Source organism: Lontra canadensis, unplaced genomic scaffold, assembly GCF_010015895.1.
Source record: "Lontra canadensis isolate GAN:19392208 unplaced genomic scaffold, GSC_riverotter_1.0 scaffold45, whole genome shotgun sequence".
NCBI classification, from domain to species: Eukaryota; Metazoa; Chordata; class Mammalia; order Carnivora; family Mustelidae; genus Lontra; species Lontra canadensis.
This window is the reverse complement of record NW_022631039.1, coordinates 14795839-14819319: the sequence shown is the minus strand read 5'-3', so window position 1 is coordinate 14819319 and position 23481 is coordinate 14795839. Positions and strand designations below refer to the sequence as shown.

Below are 23481 nucleotides of genomic sequence, written 5' to 3'. Positions count from 1 at the left end.
CCGAAACAGCGGGCATTAGGGGAAGGGATGGAAAGAAGAGAGAAACCTTCTGGCTGGTTCCTGAGGGTAATCCCGAGGGGCTCCCTCCCCCATGCTGGTCATCAAGTCACAGCCTCTGCCTCAAACTTGCCTCCATCGCCCGCTCCGTAGAAACAGAGGGCTTCCTTTGCCAGATGGGCCAACGGAAGGAGAAGGTGCTGAAGAGACATATCAGTTGTTCCAGTTCCAGCCTGGTTCTGGCGAGCAACCTCCAGGAGCCAATGGTCCACTGTAGCCGCAGCCAGACAGCCCATGAGCAGCCTTCCTGGCAAGTCCCGTCGGCTCGGCTCCTGTGACTTCTCTGCCATTCTGTGAGCCGTGGCTGGGCCTCTTTGCAGCCCCGGGGGAGTGGCTGCCCTTCAGTCTGCTCCTGCTGGGTCTCAGCTTCTCGACTCACTAGCAAGCCCTCATTATGTCTCTTTGTAATAAACTTCCCTGTGCCTCCATCAACTAGCTACTCCCTGGCCTGTCCCCCACCTCGAGGATGGCACATGACCTTGCCCCAGGGCCTGTGGGGTCCCTCCTGGGCTGAGAGAGGTGTGGTGGTTCTGAGCTCCATTGGCTGGGACCTGGACTCCCTGGACCTGGTTCCATCACCCGCATATGGACAGAGTGGATGGGCTGTGAGCCCAAAGCAACACACGCTACCCAACCCCAGGGCTCTGGTCACCTGAGCCCCCAGGGAGTGTCCGAATGGCTTCAGATATGCCGCGTGGGCCCAAAGAAAGTGAGGGGCACCAGCTGGGGGCCCCAAGCACCTCCATGACAGGCAGAGAGGAGGCCCCCAGACAAACAAGGACGATGAGGACAATGACAAGAAAGATGGTGACGATGAATAGGGACGAGCCAGCCCAACCGCTGGGGCTCCCACTCCACCCGGGAGATGCCTTGCTGACAGGCAGCAGCCGGCACCGACTGAGAATCTGCATTTTGGGGAGCAGAGAAAGTGAGAGACAGGTCAGCAGGGAGCGAGCAGGGACCCAGGGCCAGTGCAGACTCCCCGGGGCCAAGGGGAGAGCCCCACCCTCCCAAGGGAGTGTGGAGTCCAAAGTGGCTCCTAGAGAATGCGACTCTGGGCACCCCAAGGTCACGGATGAAGGACGCTTCAACACGCAGCCAGGCAAGAGGCAGGCACAGTCACTGCCCAGGCCTCAAGCCCATGGCCACCCAGGGGCGCGGCACAAGAGGGGTGACAGGTGTGACAGCAGCTCAGAGGCTCTCGTTCCATGGGCAGCTCAGGGCTGAGGCCCTGCCTGAGCCCCAGCCATCAGGAAGACTGTGGAGCCCCAGAGCTGGGGAATGTGTCTCCAACCTCCGAGCCTCCATCCCCAGGGCTCTCAAAACAATCCTGAGAACCCCTCCCCAGACCACACACATGCCAACTCCCACATTCAAGCCTGACACAGCCATGGCCCCTCATGGCAATCCCAGCTCCGTCTTCCTGGCAGAAATGAACATATCTCCTCTGATGGGAAGATCCACCCTGGTGCGTGGACCAGAACCTAGGTGTAATGAGGGTTCTCGGCTGTGATGGGGTGCAGCAGCCTCTCACATCTGCAGGCAGGCCCTGGGCTGCTGGGGCTCCATACCCTGCCGGCCCCCAGGCCCTGTGGCATCACCACCCACTCGGGGGCCTCCACCCTGCCTCTGCCCTGCTTGTACCCTGCCCAGGCGGGTGACCCACTGTACAGCCTCCACTGGTGGCGGAGCTGTGGGGCCAGGACAGGGCACCTCCGGCCCAGAGGAAGGAGTTGGAGGAGCTGACGGGAGCCGCAGCGTGTGCCACCCCTGAGGTGACAGCCGGGTAGCTGGGCCCTCCATACAGTGGAGTGAAGACTGGGTCCCCAGCCCTCCCCCTCAGTCTCAGCTGCTAAGGCTCCCAGCCTGAAGAGTGAGTACGAATCATAGGAAGTAGGGACCCACTTCATGGGGAGGAGAACCAGGCGTGGGGACCGGGCTGGAACACGTGCCTCTACGTCCCGGTAAGTTTCTCGGCAAACAGAAGCCAATGATCTCATAGCGGCCTCACTTTTCCCGGAGCTTCTAGAAAGTCTCCCATGAAGCTGTTAGAATACATTTGGCAGCTGCTGCCCGGGTGTGACGACAGGATGACTGACACAGGGTCGGCAGGCAGTCTCAGGGCTCTGGCCGAGGCTTTGGTGACCATGCCCTGCTCTGCTCCCCCTGCACGGCAAACTCTTGCAACACAGGATGGCGGCCCTCCCCTCCCTCAGACAGCCCCTGGGGTTGATGACACCCACCAGGATGGCCATGTGGACACCACTGGAGGTGGCACTACAGACCCTGGGGTCCCAGTGGTTCTGGGAGCCACAGGAGAGCCAGGTCACTGAACGTGGAGCCCGTGTCCCTCCTGGCACAGATGCCCTGGGACACTGGCCGGGCCCCACAGGACAAGGTTGTCTTACCCACGGAGGTAGTCCAGGGCCAGCTGGGACCCAGAGCGCTTGGCCGGCAGGCTCTGGGCGGCTCCCGACTCCCGCAGCCGCCTCCTCTCCTCTTTCCTCCGCTCTTTCTTCAGCTTCCTGTCCCGGATCCTCTTCTCCTCTGGGGTCAGCGCAGGCAGCTGGGGGGCCGTTTCCTGCTTGGTCCCTGACACTGTGTCTCCCTGCAAGTCAAGGGAAAACTGGCCTGTGAGGATGTCCCATGGCATCTTGGACCCCCGCTCTTGGGAGCTGAGCCCCTCCGTACCCCATGCTGGGATCCCCAGTGCCTCTCTCACCTCAGGAACTGGGGACGGGGCTGCTCAGAGTCCTGATCTCCCAGGGACCCAGGCATGACTATCTCACCCCCGAGGATGGGTCAAAGTTCACTCACCTCAGCCCTGTTGCCCTGCACCTGCGCCTCTGCACTGGGGGCTAGGATTTCTGGCCTTGACAGGGCCCCTATCCCCTGAGGCCCTAGAGCCGCCTCCCCCACTCTCCAACCCTCCCTGTCTCCACCCCCTCCCCACCCACCCAACCCTAAGGAGTTTCTGGCCCCCAGGGTTCACAGAGGCTGTGCTGAGAGTGCACACAGCTTGCAGGGGATGGGGAGGGGCAGTTTTCCCACCACAAGCATCCACTGAGGCCCTTATGCTTGCCTGAACCTCTCCTGGGAGCAGGTGGCCAAGCAGCTGGGGGGCACGGCGCTAGTGTGGCCTCTCGCCTCCTGACCCCACCACTTTCCCAGACACCCACTATAAAACCAGATAGAGGCTGAGGACCCCAGCAGCTGCACACTTCCCCCTTCCTGGAAAACCTGGAATGCCAGCATTGGTCGCTGTGATTCTGGCCAGGGACCAGGCTACTGCCCCCAACGCTTCTAGGAAGGGCGAGCACACTGCCTTGGGCCATCCAGTGTCTGCACAGCACCCACTCCCTTCCAGTGTCCCCACAGGCCACGCAGGCCCCCTCCTAAAGTGCCAGTGCCTTGACAACCTCTGTGTTCCAACTCAACACCAGATCCTTCCAGAATCTTCTAAAACAAGAGAGCAGCTCTCTCCGGCTCCTCTGTCTCCTTTAAAAACAGCTGAATTTACCAGCCGTGGGGCTTCAGGCCTGCCCTAGGGAGACTCCAGCAGTCTCGACATGCACACACATTCACACACAGACACACACACAGATGCACTCACACACATAGACATACACACAGACACACATGCACACACAGACACATGCACATGAGGCTTGCAGGCCGCCAGTACAGGAGGGTCCTTGGACCCCCCCTTCTTGGGAAGTCTCCCACACACAGACACAGCCCCAGAAGCCCAGGTCCCCCAGCTGCCTGAGAGGTGTCCGGTTTTCAGGTGGGGCTTCCTGAGGCCAAGGATGGAGTGGTCTGAGGAGTGTGACGTGGCCACCCACCACTCAGACCCCTCGGCCCACGGCAGCCAGCACTGCGGACTGCACAGAAAGTCTGACTGAGAGGAGCAAACAAGCTCTGGGTGCGGGCCAGCCTCTGCCCCCGCGGTAGCCATGTGGGCAGCACGTCAGCAGCTACCTAGGGCTGAAGTCCTGGGGCAAGGTCAGGACCGTAGTAGTGCAGGGCCAAGAGCATGGGGACACTGACCCGGGGGGCCTGGGAGGGGCAGGGAGGGCAGGAAGTGCCTGCTCCCATGATGAGGGCTGCTGGCATGATGACTCTCTGCACCCTTCACGGGGCCAGCCGTCACCAGGATGTGGCCTCTGCCCCTGAGGCTGGAGGAGCCTGTCGCACGAAAGGTGGACTCTGGGGCATTCCGAGGGCCCAGTCCCCATGGAGGGGCCAGCAGCTGGGCGGCTGGGACCCAAGTGCGGAGTAGCCTGCACAGCCTAGGTGTTGCCCGGGGCTCCTGTGACACCCAGCACGAAGGGCCCATGTGTGGTATTAGACACAGAAACCTGGGAAGGACACACATAGCTTCCTTCTCTTTCTGATCACCCTGGCATGGCGGTGGCTAGAGTCTGCGCTCCATGTCCTTGGGAAGCTAAGTATGACTCCAGAGTTGTTCAGAGGGTCGTGACGCCTGCCCTCGATCGTGCCAGGGGCCAGCCAGGAACGCTGAGGGGGTCCAGACCCACCAGATGCCCACAGCCAGCCCATGGCCCACGCTGAAAGGCTTCTCCAAAGAAGCTGGAAACAGAGAGTGACAGGTGAAACCTCCTGAATTTTAAATGCTGGCAGTTTCAATGAAACAATGCATAGCCTGTGGGCGAGACCAACCACTGCACACAAAGCTGGAGAGGAAGCCGGCCCCTCTGCCCCAGACCTCCAAGCCCTGAGGCCACGACCGCCATCGCTCCTGCTGGGCCAGCCTTCCTTTCCCTAAGCTCAGGCAGCCTGCCCTTTCTGGCTCTCTTCCACGGAAAAGGGATGCCAAGGAAGCAGCCGAAAGCGCCTCTCCCATTGTCCCTGCTGGGAAGGGGGACGGAGTGATGGAGCTCTGCCCCTCCCCCAGCTGCGGTCCTTGCCCTGGAGGGGACCACATGAACCCAAGCAACCATTTGGGAAAAACACAAGGGTCTCGGGCATTGCTGGAAGATCAAGAAGTGGGGCCCGGGTGTGCAGGGCTGTGACCTGGCGGGGGCAGCAGCCGTGGACCAGCTGTGGGCCTCGCCTGGTCTCTCTGCTCTGGGTGCCCTGACCGTCCCGGCCTGGGCCAGGTGATGCCCCCACTCTGCCACCATCATGACTGGGGGGTCCGGCTGTAGGGGGCAGAGCTGTCTCAGCCGCAGTGGGGCTGGCTGGACCCAGGGACCTCCTAGCATGTCTGGATGAAGGCGGTGGGGGCCTATCTGGACTCTTCTGGCTACCTCCGTCCCGCAGCATCACCACTGCAGTGGGAGGCCAGCACAAGCACCCGGGGAAGCAAAACCATTTGTAACGCACAGCATCTGCCAGCCGCTGTCCGGGAGCTCGGCGACCCCACCGTCCCTGGAGGTGGAGCTTAATTTCCTCTGATCGTGAATGAACTTTCTCCCGTTGCCACTGATCTGATAACCCTCTGCAGAATTAGGTTTTAATTAGCAAATAACACTTGGGACACAGCTGCCACCATCACCAATGCCTCTGGACATTCCTCGGGTTAAAGGTTGGCCAAGGGCTTGGGAATGCCTATGTAAACACAAAAAATTCTGAAAAGGAAGGAATGCAGGAGTCCAATAATTGAAGCCTATAGGGGCCCCTTTTGGGGAGGCAACTTTCAGGGGAAGGAGGGGGTCTTTAGAGGGCGACATGGGGTGGGGAGGGGCGGCAGCCCCAGCCCCCCCAACAGGCCCAACCCAGTCAGCAGCTGTGAACACGACCCTTTTCCAAAACACAGACTTGACTGACCGCGTGGGGGTCAGCTGCCACCACTCACGTCTGCTGCCTGTCTGCTTGTCACAAACACGTGGAGCTGACAGCTTGTGGTTGCGCAGACACACAGCTCTACAAAGATGGATTACGGTCTCCGGTGTTCTAGACCAAACGGCAAGCACAATTTCCTAATACGGGAAACACAATTTGCGGCAACACATTCTCTTACACTTACACCGGTCCTGGGCTGCATTTCAAAAGGCACAGCAACAATTCGACGTGCATGGAAAACGTTGGGCAGGACAAACGGACCCACCATGACCACTGGGGGAGGGAGGAGCAGGGGACAACGGGTGGTGTGGCCAAGAGACAGTGAATTTTGTCTACATTGCCTCAGTGTGTCTCAATGTAAATGTTTTCGTGTACGATAGTAAGTCACGGAGTGCTTGTGTGATTAGAAATGCATTTTAAAGATTTTATTTATTTATTTGACAGAGATCACAAGTAGGCAGAGGCAGGCAGAGAGAGAGAGAAGGGAAAGCAGGCTCCCCGCTGAGCAGAGAGCCCGATGCGGGGCTCGATCCCAGGACCCTGGGATCATGACCCGAGCCGAAGGCAGAGGCTTTAACCCACTGAGCCACCCAGGCGCCCCTAGAAATGCATTTTAAAACAATCCTTACTGGCTTCGAGGGCAATGAAAACACTGAGTACATGCACTAAATGTACTGAAAATGCACAAGTCCAAAAGCCCCACAGAATGGAGAGTGGAGTCAATTAGCCCAAGGAAATCCAGGGGCAACGCTGACAGAAAAGCTGACCGTATCTGAGAAAATACAATGCATGAAATAAACGTTTTCTTTTACCCTGGTAACTCCTGGCAAGAGACACAGGCAGAAATGCATTACTTTGATCTAGAAAGGCTACCATGTGTTCTGGTCAGGCAGAAACACCCTCAGACCAGACCTGCAGGAAGGAGGTTCTAGGGAGAGCAGGCTTGACATTGTTTTGGACCCACAAGGGGGCCTCTCCAGGCACCCACCTCAGTCGCGGAGCACGGGTGTCCCTGCAGATGCCCAAAGCCTGAAACAGGAGAGCCGTGAAAGCGAACGCCCAGAGGCATGCTCCAGGAAGGGGATACTGCGGGGGAGGCCAGAGGGAGGACTGGCAGGTTCGAGCCGCAGTGTCAGCGTGGGATGGGGCAGATACCCAACGCGGTTCTTCTCTCCTTTTGGTGAGTATCTGACCTCACAAAGGGAGGGTCACATGAACTGTTGGCCCTGGGCCCGGCTCCCTTCACCCCACGGCTTTGCTGCGAGGAGAACCACACAAATGGGACTCCTGAGGGGCGGCCATGCCAACATTGGCCACTGGCCCCACAGCCTTGGCTCATCTCTGTGATGGGAACCTGCCTAGAGCTCTGGAGGGCACTGGGGCCAGGCCTATGGATGGGAGGGGTGCTTCACCTTTCCTCCAGGGCTGTGCTGAGGCTCCTGGGGCTATGGCTCCAAATCAGCATCCTGTGCCTGATCTGTCTGCCTCTCTGCTTTTTGGAGGATCCAGTCTAAGCCTCTGATGGGAAAGGGTGGCTGCATGTACCTGCTTCTCGGTCCTGCACCCTTGGCTTAAGGCCACACTTAGCAGCTAGCACCTCAGGTTGGGTGGGGGGTCTCACCCCTGTCCCAGCCCCTCAGAACCCCCAATCTGTCCCAGGCCAGCCCATCTCCTTTGCAGTACAGCAGCCCAGCAATGCAGTGTGGTCCCAGGGCCTGGGGAGCAGGCGGCCTTTGGAGTGGGGGCAGCTCTGGAGCCCTGAGAAATGGTCTGCAAGGACAGAGATGCCCACCGTGTATCCCTAGCCCCAGACACAGCCTGGCCAGAGCCCTTGTCCAAGGCTTCCTTGGTCTCACAACAGGCAGGGAAGTGGCCACTGAGACTCCCCTGGTCTCCCTGAGCCTTAAAAGAGGTACAAATAGGGCATTGAAGGCATGGAAGCCGCCAGCACGTGTGTGGTCCCTGCAGGCACGACAGCGGGGTGACATCACCTCTGGGGCATGATCAGCTCCAAGACTTAGGAACGGATGCTAGTTTTGGTTCCAGGACCGGGAGTTCAGGGCCACCAGGAAGCACAGGGGTTCAGAGACGGATGCCAGTCTCAGTTCCAGGACCCGAGTTCAGGGCCACCAGGAAGCACACGGTTTCAGGGGACATGCCAGAGTCTCCGTTCCAGGACTGGGAGTTCAGGACAAGCAGGAAGCACAGGGGTTCAGGGACAGATGCCAGAGTCTCAGTTCCAGGACTGGGAGCTTAGGGCCACCAGGAGGCACAGAGGGCTGCTGTCCTACACACAACAGCTGGCTCCCAAAGCAGCCAGCTGATGTTAGGGTGCCTTGTTCCCACCCAGGCTGGGGGATTCCAGGTCACAACAGACCTTCCTTCTCTCCAGGATCAAGCAGCAGAGCCTTCATCTAGGAAAGAAGGCAGACCTGGGAGGCAGGGAGGATCCCACGTGGACTCAAGGGACAGGGGTCTTTTTTAAAAAAAATTTTATTTGACAGAGATCACAAGTAAGAGGAGAGGCAGGTGGAGAGAGAGAGGAGGAAGCAGGCTCCCCACTGAGCAGAGAGCCAGATGAGGGGCTCGAGCCCAGGACCCTGGGATCATGACCCAAGCTGAAGGCAGAGGCTTTAACCTACTGAACCACCTAGGCACCCCAAGGGACAGAGGTCTTGACCACCCTGTCTACCAGGACACCCTCCCTCCCCGGAAGGGGCATGCTCTCGGGCACATGGTCTCAGCTGCGCACCCACACCTGCCAGGGGTGGTGTAGCAGCGGCAGAGCATGGTGCAGTGCTGGGTGTAGGGAGAGGAGGCCCCTGGCTGTGCACAAGCCCCGTGGCCACACTGGCTCAGCCAGTCTGAACACCTGTGATCCTGGCCCACTGTGTGAAACTGGTACCTATGGCAGACCAGGGTGAGTTCAGGGCCAAGCGGGGATGGGACCCAGGGCTGCCCATAGCTCCACGTGTGCCTCGAGGTGCCACATGTCTGGGGATGTACCTGCATAGGGTGTCCCAGAAGGACCGTGGAAGCCAGTACCCCCAGTACCCCCAGAGGGGACGGGCAGGTGCAGGGGGACTCCTTGGTCTCTCTGCCTGCTCTAGGGCTGCCGCGCTGGGGCAGAGCCACAGTCACCCCCAAAAGTACCCAAGGACCTCAAATGTGCGGCTGAAATCCTGCCATGTTTCTGGTTCTCCCAGGAGACAGCACAGACCCGTCTCCAGAGGGGGCCCAGCTTCAGCTGGGAGCCAGGACTCCTGCTGGCCTACTCCCACTCATGTTCTTAGGGCCACCTGGAGACGCTGGAGGCTGTGTCTGCTTCGCTGTCGCCTTCCGGCGGCACCTGTGCTGGCTGACGTGGGCTTGGGGGCATCTCAAGCCACAGAACGAGTGGTCTCACTGTGGGCTCAGGCAATGGCTGTCCTCTGCCGTGTGGGTAAGGGCTTCCAGCACACAAAACAGCAAGCTTGGAGGAAGCCCATTTCACCCTTTTGTTGGCTTATTTTTGTGAAACCACAGCGGGAACAACATGCGTTTACGAGGTGCCAAGCCCACCAGAGTCTGCTCGATGTGCCACTTTGCCTTTTCTGGGGCCCCCTCTGTACCCTGTGGTGTCAGGCCCTTGGGATGAGGCTTTCCGATGGTTCTGTGTGGCTTTGTGGGTGGACTGCCCTGCGGACCCCTCTGCTCGGGCGCTGGAGACATTGGGTGATGGGCTGTCACGGTGTGAGTGGAGACTACCCATTCCAGACTGAGCTGACCACAGAAACCTGGCCATACAGACCCGCCACCCCAAAAGCAGCGGACCCCTGGCATTATCCCCCACCCCTACTCTGGAAACTGGGGTTGTCCAGCGGTGGTGCCAGTGGTTGGCTGATGTGCTCCTTCAGCCCCCTCCCGCGGATCTCGCACAAGTGTCCGGGTTGAGCCAGACTATCCAGTGTGGGCTTTCTGCCAAATGAGAGACTCAGGGGAGGGGTCTCACACACGTACAGGCAGTGCACGCTAGGGTGACATGGGTGCTGGCCACACACCGCTGGGTGCCTCGTCACTTGTCTGTACCTGCTCCCAAGCACAGAAGCTGCCCTGGTTGAAATGTGGATGGCTCTGAGACTCAGGGCCCCAGGAGAGACAGTTCACCCCAGGCCCAGGCCCAGGCCCAGCCCCAGGCGTGCAGTTACAGCCTCTGGCCCTGGCTCAGGCCCCAGGAGGGTGGACAGCAGCTCTCTGTGTCCCAGAGAAAGGCCCCTTGTCTTTCTCAGAGCACCCAAGAGCAGAGATCAAGTGCTCCTCTTCACACAGAGAGCTGGGCAGGCAATGTCGCCTGGGCAGAAGACGGAGCAGCTGGCCCAGCCATGGCACGGCGGCAGCCAGAGCCCAGGATGGGCCCAGAGCTGCTAAAGTCCAGCGACGTGGCAAAGACCGAGGGTGATGGAGAATGCTCCTCACAGGTCGACATGGTCCTGCCACCTGCTACAAAGCAGAGTGGGGACAAACCAGCCATCCTCCAGATTTTCCCAGTTGGAATTCCAAAAGGAGACACTAAACTCAATGCTTATGAGGTTTCATAAAGCAAGGGAAACTGTTTTTCCTCCCTGAGATCGTGTGTGGAAACCCAAAATTCGATCAGCATTGGAGCAGCTTTGGGGGAGGGGATGAAGGTTTCTCCCCAGGCTCTGGAACCCTCTCTCCGCCTGTCTACATGGTGGAGTAATGCCTCCCGACATCTGGTGGCCACGTTTTATTTTTCAAAACATGGTGAACGAAAAGTAACTCCAGCAGGAGAAATAGAATCTAGAATGTAGCCAAATTTAGATGAAAACCCCCAACTCATTGCTACAGGCTGTCCTCGATGGCCCCCCAGGCCAAAGAAATGTGCGCACACCCCTTTGCTGTGGGGAGCTCTGCTCACCCCACAGCTCTACCACGCAGGGGGCTTGGGCCCCTGGGACTCATAGCTTGGGCCTGGGCAGGTGCCGTCCAAGGCAGAAAGTGGGAGCCCAGGCCTGTAAGCAGCCCAGCGCAGCCACAACACAACGTCCTCACTACAACAGAAGTTGGAATTCTGCATCCTTCTTTTTCATGCTAAGTGTTTGCAATGGCTGCGGGCTGTATGCTCAGAGCACATCTCTGTCAGGACAGGGCCCCACCTCTAGGGCTCCCACATGGCCACCCCCAGGTCTGGTCCAGGGCAGCCAGCGGTGACAGGATGGGTCTCTGCAGGCTCCTGATGCCCGTACCTGCCTCCCACCGCATCCGCTCCTATTTTAACTTTTGACATTTGCAGAAAGCTCTGGGGTTTGACAGAGCTCATCTCCACCAGCCCGTTCACAGAGGTCCTTACAGATGGGGACTAGCACACAGTGCTCTGGAGATGCCCTGCCACCTGGAGGCCAGTCTGTGGCAGGTCTGGATGAGGGTCATGAAGGGTAGAGATGTCCGCCCAGCGGGCTGGGTGCTGGCTCCTGACCCACCAGGACCAGTTCTCAGAGGTGGGCAGGGGCCGCACCAAGAACTGAGAAGGGCTGGGCCTTCCAGAAGGTTGGGCTTAAGACTGTGTCCCAGATCCTCTTAGGTTCAACTTTTATGAATCGTCGACTTTACCCGGGGCATCTAAAACCCCAGGACTCGCCCCAGGCATGCATACAAGCCTCCACCTGGCCCATGTCCGCTGTCAGCCCCAGCAGAGGAGTGGAGCCCAGAGCCTGGTCCTGGTCCTGGATGAGCTTGGTCTGCCGGCTCCAGGCAAGCCCTGGGCAGCAGTTCCCAGTACCAGTCGCTCATGAAGAGCCAGGGAGGGATCGGGGGACAAGGGGCGCAGAGTCTGAGGCTGAGGCTGCCCCACTGGGGTCCAACCAAGCCTGGGGGGGGGTTGCTCCCTACAAAATAGAAAACGTGCCTTGTGCTTCCAGGTTTTTATCTCACAGGGCCTCTCGCCACAGCTGACGGCAGGAGGGGCAAGGCTAACCCTGGGCCCAGAGCAGATGCCACACTGGCTCCCGCCAGACAGGAGCAGTGCTCGCCACACAACTGAGGCTCCGAGGACCAGAAAGCAGGCTGAGAGTGAAGGCAACCTTCCAGCCAGACCTCGGTGTGGCATCAGGAAGGCAGGGAGCTGTTGGCACCCGTGCCCTGGGCCCGCAGAGGACAGCACCCCACTCCCACCACGGGGTCTGCAGCCTGGCTGGAGGCACCGGGGGGGGGGTGGCTGGGGGAAGCTGGAGACAGGACTCCTCCACCACTTCCAGGACACAAGCCAACCCGGCACATGGCAGGGGAGGTACGTGGTACCTGCTGCATGAATCCGGAGGGTCTGTCTCCCCTGGGGGATGGGGAGGGAGCAGCATTCCCCAGATGGTGTCCATGACGGGCACTGACCCATCTCCCCAGTGACAGGTGTGCAGGAAAGGCCTGGGGAGGAGGTGGGAAGGGCCGGAGCTCATCCAGCAGGCCAGTGACAGACCCAGGCTGAGTCCCGCCCACTCTCCCTGACACGAGGCCACCGCAGGGTGCGGAGAGAAGAGCACCCTCCCGCTCCGTCAGAGCCAGAGCAGCTCGTCAGAGCCAGAGCAGCTCGGGGAGTGCTGGTTCTCGCCTCTGGGTGATCTTCAACCACAGCTTCTGTCCGTAAACCGCCCAGAATGCTCCAGGCGCAGTTTCAGCACAGGGGGGCCCCCAGTGCCACAGTGGGGTCTGCTGACCCTTTGAGTCTCAGAACCCTGAAACCAACTGTTCCAGAGCTCAGAGTTCAGGGGACAGAAGGGTCTCCGGAGTCGGGGGTCCAGGAATCAGCAGGAAAAAAGGAAGTTGGCTCCAGCTCGCAGGCCTCCCCACAATGGAGCCCCTCTTCCTTCTGCTTCTGAACCCAGGCATTCGGGGGGCAGGCAGGAAGCCCACGGCTCCATCTGTGGTACCATTGGAAATTTTGTTCCAGTTCAAAGACGGAACCTTCATCAGACTCATGACCCTAGTTATGAAAATTCAGAAAGATAACTTACAGTAACAAACTACCTTTTCCTTTTCTAGAAACAATAAAGAACAAAAAAGGGAGTGTTTCCTATGATTTTTCAACGCCATGTTTTATTTTGAAATGAACAGACACACATGCAGTGGTTAGAGGCAAGAGATGCCCCGCACGCCCCCTCCACAGGTTCCTTGGTGACACAGCCTGCGGGACTAGTGCGAAGGCTGCAACCAGGACAGGCCTTTTCAGCGACCAGAAACTCACAGCAACACCCAGCAGACTCCAGATAGAGCCAGTGATATAAAAGGTGTAGGGACCAACCATGACATCCGCCCAAGTCAACCCACACAGCGATGCCTCTTCTACCGCACGGATGGGACAATTTCCCCGTTTCATTTTGTTTGCAGCACCGGATTCAAACAGGAACTTCAGAAAATGTGCACACTGACAACTGGGGAAGCTGCTTGGATAACCCACGGAAGCTGCCACGAACCAGAGCCGCGTGGCCCTGTGCGCATGCTGGGGGTGTCGCGCTGGTGCTGAGCGGAGGCAGACGCGGGCTCTGGCCTCGAGGAGCTCACGGCCGGATGTAAGTGAGCTCCTGGAGGACAGGGAGAGCGGCGGCCAGAGCAGCTGTTCAGGGCGGCAGAGGCTCCTCGCAGAGCACAGCTCCTGGATCCAGACGCCTATGCACGTGGTGGGGCCTGTGCACCCCTCAGAGGGCTTTCAAATGCAAGACGCAACACATGCGACACACACGGACAGAGACAGAGACTGTTACCAGGAGAGACCCCATCTGTGCTTCCCTAAGCCTCAGCCGCAGGCGTGACAGCCAATGTAACTGGGAGGTGCCGGCGAGCACAGGGGGTAGGTCTCCACCCACCACCTGCCAGGACACACCCATGCCCTCCACAGGTTCCGCCAATGCCACTGTGGTCTGCCGCCCACACTCACAGTGTGAGAAAATGCTAAATGTCAATAGAGACAGCAAGAGGTTATTTTTAATTCCAGGCTCCAACTCTCTGAGAGCCGGGGTTAAGAATGTAACCCCAACCTGAGCCCGGCTCCCCAAGCCTGCAGGTCCACCACCACATGTGCCCGGGAAGAGTCAGGATCCTTCCCCACCTACTTCTCCCCATCAAAATCCACCTGGCCTTGGAGAATAGGATGGAAGCCGCTAGATGCTCTTCCCAGAAACACACCTCAAAGAACAGACTCTAAGACCCCAATGGAGCTCACCTCCTCAGTTTTCAGGGAGGAGTCGTCGTCCAAGGGGTGAAGTCTTGTCCATCACTCTAGGGAGGGTGTCCCACACCAATGTTCTTCAAACCCCAGGGGCTGGACTGTCAGTGGGCCCTGCCTCCCAGTCTCAGCTTCCCAGCGACAGGGCTACCTCCCCCGCCACACAGCATCACTTTGGGCTGGGCAGGCTGTGAGCACCAGACAGCCCAGAGCCAGGAGACCAGCATGGGTCAAGAGCGCCGGGCGGCTTGGCTTCTACTGCTACTTCTCGTAACCCCACGGCGGAAATGGGAGTTTGTGGTGCGAGGGTGAAGTTTGTCAGAGACCCATATGCACTAAAAAGCCCAAAGACTCCCAGGTACACAGACGTGGGTATAGGAGCTGGCCAAGATGACCAGTCCCACAAAACCCTGTGAACAGCCCCACAGAGCTTCAGCCTGAGATGGGCATCAGGACACCACTGCTCTCCCACGCTGTGCTGGGACCAGCTTACTGGGTCCTTGGGAGACAGGCTAGCCCCAAGCCAGCAGAGAGAGCTCTGCCCAGCCCCATTCCTGAGGTGTGACGCCACAGGTGTCTGCAGACAAAAGTGACCTCCAGGCCTGAGATGCCATCTTTACAAAGGTCAAGTTAGCTCTCCGGATACAAAGTCCTCCGATACTGCAAGTCATTCCTTTTATTTAGGACACATCTACCATTTCACAGCTGGTCTGTCCATTGATCTATAGTCCGCATGTCCAGCCCTGTCCCTGGAGGGCCCGCTCTCTAGTGGCAGCAGACACACGGATGGACACCAGGAGCAGATAGGCTAGGGTTTTGGGGGAGATGGGGGCAGACAAATCACCACTTTCCTGTCTGAGAGGAAAGGAGGTGTGCAAGTGCTGCCCACTGGGACTGGGGACCAATGGGGAGAGCCACCTGGAAGACCTTGGTGACACCTTCCTCCTTCTACTTTACTGGCCAGAGGGAACCGTCCGCAGCCAGCCCCGTCTCTGCCACAGAGTCCTGATTGGTAGAGACTGCAGCAAGCCGCCCCTCCTGGCAGGAGCGGTGGGCCGGCCCTGACGGGGCACTGCTAAGTCAGCACTGTCACTGGAGGCTGGTTCAATGTGGAACGTGGTCCATCTCCGCACTGCTCTGCCCAGATCACCATCTGGGGTGGATGTCCAGGGCAAAGTGCAAGTCAGGTGCCATGGGACAGAAGTAAAAAGCAACCCTGTTCTCAAGGGGCCCTAGCTGGGGACAGAGGGCCAACATGGGAACAGGCGGAGCTGTGGCTCTGCCTCTGAGCCTGTGGACATGGCTGCACAGACAGGAAAGGGCACGGGGGAAGGGAATGGTGATGTGGACCAGGAGAATGGCAACTGTGCAGCTGAGCAGGGAGGACAGGAGGGGGGCAGCTCACAGGACACATGCTCAGATGTCAACCTGAGTGTCCCCACAGGCTGGGAGAGCGCACCAGGGTGTGGCTGAAGTCCGCACAGGCTGTGGAGAGGCTCGGGGACGTCTTCAGGGTCATGAGATCACAGAACCCATGGCAAAGGAGGGCACGAGGACAGGAAAGGCTCTATGCTCTTCATCAGAAGAACGTCGACTCCACGGAGTAGGAAGCTGGTAAGTGGGCCCACCCCACCCAGTCGAGGGGTCAGCATTTCTTACCGGGCATTTAAGGCAGACAGCATTTGTCTGCTCCAGCACAGTCTTAGGGCCTTCTGAGAGCAGGCCGAGTCCCCAAAGAGGCTGTGAGGGACTCTCCTCGGCAAGCCTCCCAGCAGGCAGGCATAGGACCGGGCCAGGCAGACCCCCAGCCCTTCACTGCCACCCAGAGAAGGTGCAGATGCCACCCCTCTAAAGGGAAAGGCTAACCTCTCATTGGAGGCAAGCAGCTCACTGGGTCTTCCCGGACCTCCCGGCCCTGAGGGACATGCCGCCCGTCCCCCCTGCTGCCAGCCCATGCTGCCTTGGGTTGATGATTCCTCTTGGTATGAGCTTTGTCATCCACAAGTAGGACTGGCCGACTGGGCCCTCATCCGATTTTAGGGAACTCATGATCTGAACTCAGCACAGGCGTGGAGCCCAGCTACACCAGGCATGGTCAATAGCGTCAGGCAGAGTATCAGTTACAGCTTCCAGGCCTGAGGGCTGGCTCGGAAGGCAAAGGTCACATGCTAGGCCCTGCCTCATGCTCACAGCAGGCCCCCCAGCCACGCCCACCTCCTTCCTAGTAAACTCTGAATCTGCTGCCTTCCTTTCATTTCCGGGAACGTGGAACTGGCCAGGAACTGAAGCCTGCACATTGTGTTTAATCTGGAAACACGAGACAGGGCAGCGCCAGGCAGAGTATTAAGTATGACTCGTAAATGAATCTAGAAATAACATGTAATATACAAAAAATACACTTCTCAACGACTTCCAAAAAATCTGCTGACACTCATTCTTAATCCGGCAGTGCTGACCTTGCCACACATTAACAAAAATCAGGTTCTTCATGCTTGAAAGCATACTACAAAACTGTGAAACACCTAACCCCACCTCAGTCAAGGCAGGCCCAGGGCTCTGGGAGCAGGCACAGAGGGCCAGCTCTCATGGAGGCGATGCGGTAAGAAGCACTGACATGGCTTCTCTCCCCGAAAATAGCCAACAGTTCTGCACAAGACTCTCCAACATGTTTTCATGCTGCTCCAACTGAACAGTCTTTGGACTGTTTTCTCCCTCGGTGGCTTTTGGGCTCTGAGGAAGAGGAGACAGCTGAACCTCTGGGTACAAACTGAACAGGACACCTTGATCCAAATCCTCATCTCAGGGGCCCGGCTGCCTTCTGGGCCCTGTGGGCTGGGCTGGTCAGGACCCCCAAAAGGTCTGAGCTATGGGGAAGAAACCAAAACATGTTACTGGCTCCATGATAAAACAGCAAAATCCAAACAAAGGCTTCACTGAATGTCTACAGCGTCTCATTAAGTCAATTCCATCAACTGTTAAATATAATTTCATCACATTTAGAAACCAAGGGTTAGATTCTTCTCACTTTGCAAGACCTATTGAATGTACAGTGAAAAATCACATGCCCAAATTGTGAGTTACAGCCACATAATTTCACAAGCAGAACAGTAATACCCTTGTAAAGTTTTACTCCCCCAAACAAGGATATGCCGTGTGGGTGGGCCTTGCAAAGGAAAGGCGGCCCTGGGCTACTAAGGCTTTGAAGACAGAGTCCCAGCCAGAGGACAACACCCATCCCAGGAGAAGCAAGGGTAAGGATAGGTTGAGTCCCAGGGTGCAGAACAGGGACACGGTTTAGACCCCTCCCCGCTTTTACAGAGAAGAGCTGGAGAGCCAGGGGACTCCGGTGGGGCCACATGGCCTGGGTCTGAGACTAAAACCCAGCTCTCTGAAGCAGCAAGCAAGGGTCAGTCTCAGAGGCCTTCCCCAGGCAAGAGCTGCTAAGAGCTGCTCAGAGCCTCTCACGCACCTCCCACCCCAGGGCAGGACGCAGCTCAGAGTCTCCCCCATGCACCCCATCCCCCCCCCATCCCTGGAGCAGGACACAGCTCGGAGTCCCTCCCCTCTGATGCAGGACACTGGTGAATCCCGCCCAGTCCCCCCGCTATCCATCCAGTACAGGACCAAGTTCGGAGCCCCCTACCTCCCCCCGGTGTAAGACCCAGCTCGGAGCTCCCCACGACTACCCCTACCTCCCGCTGCAGGACACAGCTTGGGGCCCCCTCCTCACCGCGCAGACCGTCGAGGTGGTGAGCAAGGCGCTCTAGGGCCCCAGGAGGCGGGGGAAGGTGGACCCGGGTCGCTGGGCGAGGCTCCCAGGACGATGTGACCCCGGCAGCGGCATGGGCCCACCCGCGCCCGACCCCATGAGGGAAGGGCACCCCACCCTCACAGCGAGCCGTCTTACGGGAAACCGTCTTACCCAGGCCAGACACCCCGCAGCACCCCCCACCCCGACGCGCCCCGCCCTCCGCGCGCCCGGGCAGGGCGGAATTCCGCCCCCCCCCCCCCCCCCGCCGACTGGGCCCTGCTCCGGGTCTCGGCGTACTGACCTCCGCGTACCAGGCCGTCAGTGTGCCCAGGGCCCGCCCGGCCGCAGAGCCCGTGCACTGCGCATGTCAGGCCGGCCTGGCTCGGCTGGAACCGGATCCAGCCGGCCGGGCGGTGACGCAAGCACGCGGGCGCTCGGCGTGTGAGGTCCCAGCGTGCGGGCGTGGCTCCGGGCGGTGGGCTGGACCCGGCGGGCGAGGCGCCGCGTGTGGGCGTATCTACAAGCAGAGGGCGGAGATTGTCGCCGCAGGTGGGCGCGGACACCCCCCTCCCCCTCACCCCAGCCCTGCTCTGCAAAGGAGGCAGGAGAGGTGCGGCGCCTGGTTCCTTATTCAAAAAGGTTGTTCAGAAGAGGAATGGCGATTCAAGACAGCTTCTCGGTCCACAGCTGGGCCACCAAGAGTCCACGCGCAGAGGTCTGCCTATTTCCAGGCCCTGCTTCCGGGCTGCTCCCGACAGGAGAGGCAGGAAAACCAGTGCTGCAGTGCCCCCAGTCGCTCCCCATTTGTCTGCCCACAACATGGACCCCCATCTGACTGGCAGGCTTTGGTCCCGGGCCCTGGCCCCACTCCCACATCTCCACCACTTGAGCACCCTTGGGTTCATTGAACCTGTCCTAATGTCTTCTCCCCAGGGCCTTTGCACAAGCTCTTCCCTTTGCCTGGAGCCTCACGACCAGTCTGCCTCAGTTTCTGAGAAAACTCTGCTTCACCTAAAGCAGACAAGGCACCCTCCCAATCACAGCCCCGCAGCCCTTCTCTAAGTGGATACCCACTGGAACCTAAGGGTTGGCTCTAAGACATTGTCCAGCCAAATGTAAGTGTTCAACAGAGACCCACTGAATAAATCAGTCACAAAGATTTTCCCTCACCATGTGAACACCTCAATCTCTTCTGGAGGATGTGTTCCCTCCCGTAAGATGGCAGGTGAATCTTAGGACGCAAGAAAAAAAAACACACTCAGGCAGCCAGGAGACTTCCAAATCCACCCAGGGGCCTACGGGAGGCTCCAGTGGCACGGTTGGTTGGGGACAGGTGTGGAGGGCATCTCAACCACCTCTCTGGCAGAGATCAGAAGCCAGGCATCCCAGGACACTGTACTCTGGCTGCTGGGACAGCTCAAGAAGCCATTTCTTCATTTGCCCACTGTGTGCTGGCTGGCGAGTGTGGGTGTCCCATCTTCCCAGTCTGATAAGGATCTTCAAGGTGCAGGAGCCAGAACAGACTCACTCTTTTTTTTTTTTTTTTAAAGATTTTATTTATTTATTTGATACAAGATACAGCGAGAGAGGGAACACAAGCAGGGGGAGTGGGAGAAGGAGAAGCAGGCCTTCCGCCGAGCAGGGAGCCGGATGCAGGGCTCGATCCCAGGATGCTGGGATCATGACCTGAGCCAAAGGCAGATGCCTAACGACTAAGCCACCCAAGCGCCCTTGGGATGGACTCTTTCTGTGCTTTTCCTCTGGGTCATTTCACCCCTACCCACGGGCTGATCCACACAGAGGCTTGCTCAACGGTGATGATGGGGGCAGGCACATAGGGACTGCAGAGGCCTGTGCCAGAGCCAGATGGATGAAGGGAAAGGCAGGGGGCAGGGTGGGGACAGCCTCTGTGCCCTGTGTTCTCACCTGTGCTGTCTTGCTTAATCCCTGGAATGCAGGCATCAGCATCCCCACTTTACAGATAAGGAAACTGAGATTCAGAACTGTTTTTTAAAAAGTTTCCCAAGACTGCCAGTTTCCTGGAAAGGACTCCATTCTGGGACTTCTGAGTCCGAGAAGATCTACGTGCTGATTTTCTAGTGCATTCCAGGGTCACTACTCAGCTTTAAGAGCCCTCTGATTGATTGCTTTTTTCACACCCCCGTCAGGTTCGGTGACTCAGCAGCAGCCCTGGGAGAGGGAGCGGGAAGGGGAGAGAGCGGGAAGGGGAGGGAGCTGGCCCGGCACACCACATGCAGGGACAGGGACGGGACACATGACTCTGAGTGCACTCTCATGCCCTCCACCATGTACCCACACTTCACAGAGGAAGGGCCTGGGACTCAGTGAGGGCCCCAAATGTGCTAGACCTGGCTACTCCAGACCCACTGTCCCTTCCAGTCCCTGCAGGTTGAGCTCTACCACCCCTGGGGCACATGCAGAGGCCCGGGCACTGGGCAGGTGGGGCTCTCCCCCACAGCAGGCACTGCCAGGCCATGCTTCCCAGCAGCTGTCTGAGCCTGGGCCTCACCAGAGAGCAGCAGGCACAAGGCTACTCACTGAACCTGTGGGGTTCAGGGTGGGGCCCCAAGAGAAAGGGTACCTAGTACAGCCTGAGAGCCTTTGCAGACAAGGCCCAGCTAGTAGAATGACCAAGATCCCTGCCTGCCGTGTGGGCCTGGCAGCAGCACCTGCGTCTGACCCAGGGACCCCAGAACCCCACCCTCTCCAGGCAACTTAGCTCAGCAGCTCCTGGTCAGGAAGAGCCGGGATCGAGGACTAGTACTCATTTCACACGTAGTTGTTTAGCAATGTTTTCACACTAAATACTCCTCTGAGTGGTGATTATACTGCGGGGTAAAAAACAGACAAAAACGCCTGCATCCACAGTCCGAATTTGTGTTTCCCGCAAACTCATGCTCGAACCTAATCCCTGGTGTGATGTTATCCGGAGGTGAGGCCCTGGGGGAAATGCACGGGTCATGAGGGCAGAGACCCAGAGAGCTCCCTCGCCCCTTCCACCATGTGAGGACACATCCTGAAGATGGCCCTTCATGAACTGGGGGAGGCCTTCCCCAGAACCCGGCCATACCAGCACCTTGATCTTGAACGTCCAGCCTCCAGAACTGTGGGAAATCACTGTTTGTAAACCACGCCAGCATTCTGTGGCATTCTGCTACTGTGGCCTGAAGTGACAGAGACACCTGCTCACAGTGAGATTCCATGAGAAGACTAAAATACTCAGGGGACAATTAGGGAGCATAGTTGGAGAGTAAGTTGATTTTTAACGTGTTGTGATTGAAACGTCTGGGGGAGGATGAAGGTCAAGAAACAGTGGTGGGAACGCAGCACCTGAGACCCAAGGTAAGAAGAGCATGGCCTGTGGTATGTGGGAGAAAGGGGTACAGTAAGCACACAAGTCCTGGGGAGGGGGCATGGAGGCCCGCATGAGGCAGACGAGAAGCTGGGTGGTTGGGGCCATGGGAGGAATGTAGAGCTACCTCATGAGGCTGGGGGTTCTAGAACCATGAAATACTCACCAGACCTTTCCCCAGAGGCAATACAAACTAGCCTTAAAAACCAGGGTGCCAGGCCTCCAAGATCATGTTGATCATTTGAGTCATGAAAGAAAGAATAACTATGTTGGACATAGACATTACTAACTAGAATGTTTGGTCCATCCGCATGCCCAATTTTCTGGGCATGCGGCCTCCCAGAGGACCAATCATTGGTGAAATCCATAGGATATGCTGCAGGGGGTTTGGAATCCCCACCTGGATATGGACAGGCATACCCTACAAAGCTCCGGGACACAGCACTTTCCTCCCACTGAGCCTCCAGGCAGAGGCCCTGCCGGGCGTGGTGTCTGATGGACAGAAGCAGTGCGTGGCACAAGGGAGCTAAGTGGTAAAGTCGCAGGCAAGCAGGGTCTGCTGTCAGCCACCAGCAAGAGGAAGCCAAGCCAAGCACAGCTGCAGGCCTTCCCAGCTCTGGTCTCTGGGCCACGTCGGCCCCTCCCCTCCCCGGCAGGCCAGGGCCCCCATCACTCCAGACGTGGGATGTCTCCTAGAGAGCCTCCCGCCCAGGCCCAAGTGGTCTCCCTGGAGTTCTGTCACCTGCTGATAGGAGGATGCGCGGCAGCTCCATGCAAGCTCTGGCCTGGCACAGGCCAGGAGGGGCCACTTCCCAGCACAGCCATGAAGCCAGTACCGGCCTGACAGCACGAAACAGAAAAAACCACAGACCGACATCCCGATCCTAATCAGCAACACATAGAAAGAACCGCAGACCGCAACTGTTTACCCAGGGATGCAGGGCTCATTCAGTCCTCAAGAATCAATCTGTATAATCCACCTTATCAACCGGCTAAAGAAGGAAGAACACACCATCCTATCAACTGAGGCAGAAAAAGCACTGGACAAAATTCAAATCCCATTCATGACATACCTCCTCAGAAACCTGCTAATTGCGGGAAGCTTCCTCAACTTGAGAAATAACATCCATACCCCAACCTGCTCTGCCAGTCCAGGAGCAAGACAGGAAGACCCTCTTACTACTGCTAGTCCACTGCCAGCAGAGTCCTAAGCCTGCATGACCAGGCAGCAAGAGGGAACCAAAAACATTCAGATTGGAAGAGAAGAAATACAACAGCCTGTATTTATAGATGGTATGGCGGTCAATACACAAAATCCCAAGGAACCTACAAAATAACTCTGAGAACTCACAAATCCAGCAAGATCACAGCACAGAGGATCAGCATGCAAAAGTTGGTCGTATTTCTAGGACTTAGTGATAAATGTACAGAAAACCAAATAAGGGGCGCCTGGGTGGCTCAGTGGGTTAAGCCGCTGCCTTCGGCTCAGGTCATGATCTCAGGTTCCTGGGATCGAGTCCCGCATCGGGCTCTCTGCTCAGCAGGGAGCCTGCTTCCCTCTCTCTCTCTCTCTCTCTCTGCCTGCCTCTCTGTCTACTTGTGATCCCTCTCTGACAAATAAATAAATAAAATCTTTAAAAAAAAAAAAAAAAAAAAAAAACCAAATAAAATACATTGCCACCTACAATTGCTCAAAAAAACAAAACAAAACAAAACTTAGTTGGAAATCCAATACAACATATTCAGGATCTGCATGCTGAAAACCAAAAAGAAAGCAGATGAAAGAAATCCATCTAAGGAAATGGGAGATGCACTGTGTTCTCGGACTGGAACCCAACCTGGTAAAGCCATTTTCTCCCAAGAGGAGAGACTGCTTTCATGCAAAACCGTGGCCAGACTTTTCACACATATATACAAGATGATTCTATGATTTATATGGCAGATCAGAGGAACTAGAATACTTAGGGTAATTCTGAAAAAGGAAAACAAAGTAGGTAGGATCACTCTATTTCATTTTAAGACTTACTGTATAGCTACCGCAGTCAAGACAGCGTGCTACTGATGGAGGGAGACACACGCGTGAACAGAAAGGGACAGAGAGCCCCAAACTGTCTCATCCATATGTTGAATTTTGACAAAAGTGTAAAAGTAATTCATTGGATAAAAGACAGTCTTTTCAATAAATGATCCTGGAGCAACAGGACATCCACAGGCGAAAAAGGAACCTTGAACCAAAGAAGATGTACAGATGACAAATAAATGTATAAAAAATTCTCAACG

The 23481-nt window shown here is 57.5% G+C and overlaps 1 protein-coding gene and 1 long non-coding RNA gene across 2 annotated transcripts in view; both read right to left on the bottom strand.

Annotated features, from left to right (window-relative positions):
• The window catches only part of CUNH7orf50 (chromosome unknown C7orf50 homolog), a 124069-nt gene that overhangs the window by 5940 nt on the left and 94648 nt on the right, over positions 1 to 23481 (bottom strand). Inside the window, exon 3 of the mRNA XM_032872833.1 lies at positions 2466 to 2665. Within this exon, the coding sequence (XP_032728724.1) occupies positions 2466 to 2665 (200 nt within the window). The remainder of the gene's footprint in view (positions 1 to 2465; positions 2666 to 23481) is intronic.
• LOC116876563 lies at positions 16439 to 17871 on the bottom strand. The gene is made up of 2 exons (XR_004384406.1): positions 17770 to 17871; positions 16439 to 16941 (listed from the first exon to the last, which is right to left on the bottom strand). It is a non-coding gene; the product is annotated as an uncharacterized LOC116876563 (long non-coding RNA).